Here is an 8,085-nt window from a genome sequence, read left to right as displayed (position 1 = left end):
AGGCACACTAATAAATCACAATTATCATAATTAAACAAGTTTAATTCCGAATGGCGTTACATGTATAATCTAGGGAGAATTTTTATAATTAATCCAAACTATTATTTTTTCCGCGAAAAAGATAATTGGTGACATTTTGTCGTACATCCCTTTATTATTTTAAAATTTTCAAAACCCACTAATAGATAAAGATCTAATTTAAGGGAAAAACTACAAATACCACTCAAAATGATAAAAATATTATTTATGTTACCGATCCACTTAAAAATAAACAGTTGTCATTTAATTAATAAACATCAAACCAAATATTAGGGTGATACTCAGTTATTTAGAATGACATAGATAATAAATAATAAATTTATACAAAATCATGACATATCATGTACTCTTCTCCTAATTTAATTCTACTTGATCAAATATGTGGGTTAGGAGTGTTCATTGGATCTAATCAACTGATCAAGTTGACCGATCCAATCCAATCTTATCCAATCTAATTTTAGTGGATAACCCACCTCAATTAGATTAGACTGGATGTGACTTCTTAAAAACCGAATATGATTGGATTAGATGTTAATTTTACTTTCAAAACACCCAATCCAAACTGATCCAACCTCTATATACTATGAATATATATTTATATTAGTAGTCTAAAATTTAAATTCTTCTTTTTTCCAGTCACTTCTTTTCTATATTTTCCATTATTCTTTTTTCTGAACTTTTTATTTTTAGTTGTTTGTAACTTTATTTTCATTTCTTTAAGTTATTCATTGAATGCTTAATCGACTTTGAAGTAATTTAGAGTTTATATGCTTTTTTAGATTTATGAATGCTAATTCTTACTTCATTTTTTCAAATATAGTATTTTAATTTTGTTAAAAAGATCTAACAAATCAGTTGAACAGAAAAAAAAAAAAGAAATATTAAAAAAAGCTCAAGCAAAAAACTAATTGATCCTATCAAATTCAAACCCACCTTAAGCAGATTGGATTGAATTGAATAATACACTAATAATTAATTTAGATTAGATGTAACTTGTAAAAAATCGACCTTTAATTAGATAGGTCGTATATAACCAATATAGGTTGGACACCCTCAATGTGAGCCTAGTTTCTATTAATGTCACCACATACCCAATATCTAACACATTCAATGTATAGGTAAAAAAAAAAATATAAAACCAATAGCTAAGAGTACACATATTATATATATATATATATAGACACACACATGTATACATTGCATATACATATTACCGTTATATTCGTTATATATATTTATTAAGTACGTAATCACCAACGGAGGATTTCTTAAAATCCTTTAAAGATCACGACACGACACGTATTATGAAGTCAATAGAAGCAATAGTACGGGATCTAAACCGATTTATTAACCGTTTTAGACCAAAGCCCACCTCAATTGAAAAAGGACATGACCTCGATTGAGGTAACTAGACCAAGACCGGAACTGAGGTCGACGGAAGGCTTCGACACTAAGAGACCAAAATAGACTGATTGAGGAGATAATGAGGATGATTTGTGTAGAGAGAGAATCTCCGTATAGTGGCACAAGCCCCACTATCCTGATAACTATCCGGACACGACACGTGTAAAGTGAATAAAAATGGAAAGCGACATTTTTTAATGAGAAAAACCTCCGAGAATATTCTAAAAGAGCAATATCCTCAAGGAAACCCTAAAGAGAAAGGGATGACGACGTGTTGTGGTTAGGATGGATTAAGAATATTCATCCGATCATTATATACGTCATATAAATAGAAAAGGATGAGAATAATGAGGGAGCCGGTCCCTAGAAAATCAGAAATGACTACTCTATTCTTTTTCTTTGTCTAAATTCTCTCATGCTAAATTCTTCGGATACTTTATCTAATTTGAGCGTCAGAAGAGTGAGTGAAAGGCGATAAGAAAAGAGATCCAACCACCAGGAATTTGATGTTCGGAAGTTCGCACAAACAATTGTATAACAATGAATATTTATAAGATCATTCTAGAATGCACTAAAAGCCATGTAACTATGGCCAATTCACCTTGATTGATGAAAGATATGATCAGATCACGTGTCTGTCACCGTTGATTGCTGGGCCCACTGGTGGTGGGACAAATTTGGAGTCTAACTTAGAAGCGATCTAGGCGTATATAATCCGCATTGGATAACCGCACCATTTGATATATATGAGAGACTCGTTTAGTTCGTGCATTCGAGTTTTTAATTTAAATTAAAATGTGATTTTATGTGATAATTTTTTACTGTAATAAAAAAGTTAAATGTGACTGTTTTTAAAAGTTTTTTACTATAATAAAACTCAAATTTTAAACTCAAATCAATAAAATGAATAAGAAGTGTATATAAACTTCGAGATTCTTAAAGAGATGGACAGATTTTGAGAAAGACAGTGTGAAAAAACGACAAGTGTCCTGCCACCTGTAACCAGAAAGTCCACATGCAGAACCAGTTTGAGCAACACGTATCAATATGTACAACCTTGGCTGTTCTATATATCCTTCTCTCTCAGGCTTCCATTAGAAGCACAAGTTCATAAAAGAGTAGTCATCAAGAAGTGGGCTTTTATATTTTGAGTCTTTAATTTGGAGTATAATAAGAGGGAAGGAGAAGAGAGGAAAAACTGAGTTTTGTTTCTTTGTGGTTTGGAAATAAAAGAAGGGGAGAGAAACATGGCTCAGACGGTTGGAAGGAATATAGCAGCTCCATTGCTGTTCCTTAACTTGATTATGTATTTTATTGTTGTGGGTTTTGCTAGTTGGTGTCTCAACCGCTTCATCAATGGCCAAACCAACCACCCAAGTAAGTTCTCTTTTTGTTACACGTGTGTGTGTATACATATATATTGTGTCTAACTAATTTAGACCTTTCCATTGCTTTAGGTTTTTCATTGCTTTAGGTTCCGTTCATTTTGTTAGTTCATTCTGTAAAAGATGTGGTGCACCAACTCTAAAAGTTGAAGAGATACGATATTCGTTATTTTAGTCCTTTAACCCTCTGTGGTTGTACTCATAATTTAGCGGTAAATTTACACCGTATCTGAATCATATGGTTCATACTATGATGGGGTGCAGGTATAACCTCACGTTTAAACTCACATGTGACCGACTCCACACACGATTTAAATCATCGACTCAAAACATGACTACATCTTGAGATGAAGGGTTTAAATAGCCCCACAAAATTTAAACTAAAAGAGAAAGGGGGGAGAAAATGCGGTGGGGGGGAGAGTCTCGAAACTCGCAGGTGGCAACCACATCAGAGCTTGGAGAAACGACAGCCTTGCTGCCGCAGCTGCCTTATCACTCATTGCTTGGGCCATCACTGCTCTAGCCTTCGGGTAACTACAATTAGTTTCCACGTACATATATACACAAATATATATATACACACACACACACACACATATATATATTGCCATGTAATACAAAATAAAATAACCAACTACTCATTCTGATATACATGTGCATATATGTATGTATGACAATGTATAGGTTCGCTTGCAAGCAAATAAACATAGGAGGACATAGAGGGTGGAGGCTGAGGGTGTTGGAGGCGTTTGTGATAATTCTGACTTTCACTCAGCTGATGTATGTTCTGTTGCTTCACGCCGGCACGTTCAGCAGCAAGTACGGCCCCGGCTACCGTGACACCGACTACGGCATCAGAGAGCGCGGAGAAGATCCGGGCCTCAAGGGTGGCACTGCAGCTCCCACCACTAGGGCGGTCTAGACATATACATATAATATCATGTGCATATTATGTATGTATGTCATGCATAATGTGTATGTGTCTTTGTTATGTGTTTCTCTTATGTTTTTCTTTGCAAGTTTGAAAGACATGTATATGTCTTTGGTTGGCTTGTTTTGGCTGATCAATCCTTTTTCTATTTGCCCTTTGGTTGGTTTCTTCATTCGCCAGTGGCTGTTGGATATCATGTTTGTTGTTGTGTGGAATATTGTTGGTCTTTTAATTACTTGTTGCATGTGTACTAATTAATGTCAATGTGTGGCTTTCAACTAACACAAATAACTGGCTTAATTAACAACTTGCTCAGGTGGTACATATTCTATTTGCAACAAGGAAACTTTGTACTATAAATTTTCTCGCCTTCGCCGCCTTACCAGTCTTAACGTATTCGTCATTGTAATATCGTTGTTTATGTAAAAACCAAAAAGCTGTTTGTTCTATTATGCAACACCAAGCAGTTCAAAGTTTTTTGAAAAATGTTACAAGTTCGTGAAAAATGTTACAATACTATTCGGCACCATATTGCTGCTGGACTTAACAATTGAATTCTTATTGAGAGCTAAATAACTGTTCTGAAATTTCAGATGAAAAAAAAAAATGGTTGGCTCTCGAAACAAATGGGACGGTATCATTCTCTACGGTATTAATTAGGTCCAAAGACAAAGGCTTTTCTTACAAGGGGCACTGGCAGCAAGTAAGCAAGAGTGCATGTAAATCAGGTATTCCGTTGAAGTGTGTGATTCTGATTTATTAGTAATTTTGTGAGATTTTGATTTTTTAGTAATTTTGTAAGAGGAATTTTTTAATTTAAATTTTTTGTGAGAAGAAATTTTTAATTTTAATTTTTTTTTTGTGAGATAAAAAAATTGTGTAGCAGAATAAAATCATGGGTCTAAGAATGTCATGGGTTTAAGTATTTAATTGAACCAAATGGACTTTAACGTTTTTTAAAGGACGATTCAGAATTATGATTTAGAATTATTTTTAATTTATATGTGTTTCTTTTGTGAGAGAAGATTGATGAATTCAGAATCATAATTCATAACTATTTTTGATTTACATGTATTTTTTATAAAAAAAAATATTATAACGAATTACGAATCATGATTCAAAATCAAATACACCCGAGAAAATGTATTTAATAGTGGCTGTACCCTCTTTACCAGTGGCATTGGGTTGATAACTTCTAAAGTCACGCTTGAATAAACCTTTTCGCGCATGCTCTCTGATAGGCTAAAAATGGAAGTGGGGGTATATTTGTACCTTGGAAATGTCATGGCAACGTACCAACAAAAGAACTTATCAATCAAATAAGACATGCCAAGTAGTTCACATCGATAAACATAACTGGTTTGGACCAAATAGAAAGGAAGAAAGGGTAATGGCCGACAAATGCTAGTCAGGATGCATTGGGTCTAGTTCTTTTTGGTAATCAGTTTTTGTAATTCACGAATCATAAGAGGGTCTAACACTACTTTCTAAACGGCAAGGTAACATTTATCGATTGGTAAATTAATATGGTATCAGAACGGTAAGTTTTGAATTTAAATTCTTATAATTACTCTTTATTCCTATTTAAAGTGTTATCATGTGTTAAATTTTTAATATATTCCGAGCTTAAATATTCACGTGTTAGGCTTTCCAATTAATTACCCACACGATTACTCATTGTCCAGCTCACACGTGAGAGGGTGTTAAAGTATAAAAATTATTGTTTGTCCACCTCTTAAACTGGGTGCTTGGTATGAGAATTCGTGCTATGATTCGAATCATGGTTCGTGACTCACTACAATATTTTATCTCACAAAAAACACGTAAACCGAGAATAATTTTAAACCATAATTATAAATTCGTAAACCAAACGTTCACGATGAATTAGTAAACTAACAAACATAAAACTAGAGTTGACTATTTCTTGCGAGGACGGAAACCTGCCTCAAAAGGAGCAAGAATGGGGAACAATAACTGAAATTAGGTACACAATTGTACCCAAGTTGTGGCCGATCTTGGGACGAGGAAAGCACTCCTGGCTCACCCTACATCCACCCCGGATATTCATATATTGCATATTTTATTGAAATAAATATATAACAAAAACTTTTTAAACATGATTAGTCTTTTCTGTTTTGTTACTAAGATCTGGTTTGCATATATGTGGTACAGTTTGGTTTGTTGAAGAGCTTTCGATTTTTTTTTTTTTTTAAACACGAAGAACTTTTGATTTTGGTTCAATTTCATAGTGAATTTTTACTTTGTTATTTATTTAAATTGCTAATAGTTTTATATGTCTAATTATATTAGATAGCAAAATGGGGATTATGAGGAAAGTACCCCAACGAAATCCCCACCGCCGCCGCGTGGGATAGCAAAACAATCCTAATAGTTGCATCTTCTACATTTTTGCTTCTTAATTATTCACTTTCTACTTAAGATGAGCAGAATTTAGTGTACAAGTATCTTTAGACATTCTTGATACCTCTTGTTAACAAGAGTTATGTACAGAAATACTTTGACGTAAATTTTTTTCATGAGATTTTCTTCCCCCCCTAATTTGGCAAGAAACGAGTTGATTAACATCATTACTCAGGTAAGAACAAACATCAAATGAAAAGGGTAAAACCAGTCAATTCACAAAATGAAAGAGAGACATAATTGGTTTCTGGCTCAGAACGGATTGAAATTAGCAACCACTAGAAAAATTAACCAGCATAACATACTGTTGAAATACTCATCTATTATGCAAATCTAAGGCCCAACTGAACTGTGAAAAGAAGGGGAATGGCAAACTATTGAGTGGCGATTAAAAGACGACACTAGATTATACTCTTTCCCCTAAAGTTATATTGTGTTGTTTATCCCATTTCTTGTGAAACTAAGCAGATGAAGCAAATCCCATATCACAACCAGAAAATGAAGTTCAACATGACTCGATCTCAAGCTGTAGAGCCCTCATTGACAAATCCTTCCTTGCGACCTTAAAATCCTGGCCTCATGAGCTTCTTTTCCCGCTTTGCGATCTTCCTCGCTGCTATATTTTCTGACCTCTTCTGTTGTCTTTCTGCTTTCATCTTCTGTGTGGCCTGAACCCTTTCCTTCCATTTCTGAGCATTCTTTTGTTGCCTTCTCTTTTCCTTTCGAATGCTCTCCTTCAACAACTTGGAATCGTCATGAACCTTTATCCCAGCGGCTCAGCTTGTCGCAGCATTCCACGAGTGCTTCTTCGAAATAACGTCCCCTTTCCCGGGATCTTTCTTTGCTTCCTCCAACTTCTTGGCCCTCTCAAGCTCCTGTGATTTTGAAAGCTTCCGCTGCTTCTTTTTCTTCCTGTGCCCGTCTTCATTCCCGAGCTTCACATGGCTGAATGCAAGCTCCTTTGAAGCTTCCACAACATCTTTCTCTACTTTATCATCCGAATTACCCGATTTAGGCTCTTTCTCCTTTGATTCGGTGTCCCTCTTGCATTTCTTTTGCTCAGTTCCTTTCTTATCATTTCTCTCATTCCTCTTGTTTGCCTTATCAAAGCCTCTAGTATTCCGAGTTGCCCGAAACTCTTTAATTCTGCGACGAAGCCTTTGTCGAAGCTCCTCCTATGTCACCAACCTATTATCATCATCCAAACCAGACAAATTAGGCTGAATCTCAGTCTCGTCATCATCACTTTCACCATCTTTCTTCTCCTTTTTGAAGCTTTGCTTCAACAAATCAAGGGTTGTTGTGGATGACTTCTCAGGGTCTAAACGATCTCTTCGAGCTTTCTTGATGTTCTCCTTTGTTTCCTTCTTCGCTGACGCTTTTTTCGGCCTTGCTTAAACCCTGAAACCAGGGCTTATCCTTGTCGCCGGTGGATAGATAGAAGTTTGCCGGAATAAGCTCAACTAACTTGTCAAAGAACAGCGAATGCTGGTGAATAATAGACTTTAAGTCAACAATGGGAGTAGAATCAGTGTCGGTTTTCACCTTCTTCATCTACATCGGTATTTTGAAATTAAGACGAACAAATAAGGGGACGTTTGGAAGGGGGATTCGAATCGTAGTTCGTAGCTCGCTACAGTATTTTCTCTCACAAAAAACACACGTAAAACGAAAATGGTTCTGAATCCATGAACCAAACCTCCCCTAAATTACTCAGCAATAACATTAAGGCCGTGTTTGGCAAGTGGGAAAGAAAATAAGAAACCCATATAACCTAAGTGTGTTTGGTGCGGATTCCCTATTAGAACCTCTCCATATTATTTTTTATTTTTTTTAGAAGACAAAAAGTATCAAAAGATACAATCCATGATGGAAAGAAATCAAACCAAATAATGTATTTTTCTA

The 8,085-nt window shown here is 35.1% G+C and overlaps 1 protein-coding gene and 1 pseudogene across 1 annotated transcript; one reads left to right on the top strand and one right to left on the bottom strand.

The window, feature by feature from the left end:
• Positions 1-2,690: 2,690 nt before the first annotated feature.
• On the top strand, positions 2,691-3,923 carry LOC21384358 (membrane protein PM19L). The gene is made up of 4 exons (XM_024175274.1): positions 2,691-2,820; positions 2,918-2,931; positions 3,216-3,358; positions 3,513-3,923. The coding sequence occupies exons 1-4, from the start codon at positions 2,691-2,693 to the stop codon at positions 3,748-3,750; spliced, it is 525 nt and encodes a 174-aa protein (XP_024031042.1). The 3' UTR covers positions 3,751-3,923.
• Positions 3,924-6,701: 2,778 nt separating this feature from the next.
• On the bottom strand, positions 6,702-7,868 carry LOC21384357 (annotated as a pseudogene).
• Positions 7,869-8,085: the final 217 nt, after the last annotated feature.

This window comes from Morus notabilis, unplaced genomic scaffold (genome assembly GCF_000414095.1).
Source record: "Morus notabilis unplaced genomic scaffold, ASM41409v2 Scaffold3424, whole genome shotgun sequence".
In the NCBI taxonomy this organism is placed as follows: Eukaryota; Viridiplantae; Streptophyta; class Magnoliopsida; order Rosales; family Moraceae; genus Morus; species Morus notabilis.
Note: the sequence above shows the minus strand (reverse complement) of the source record. Positions and strands in the feature narration are given on the sequence as shown.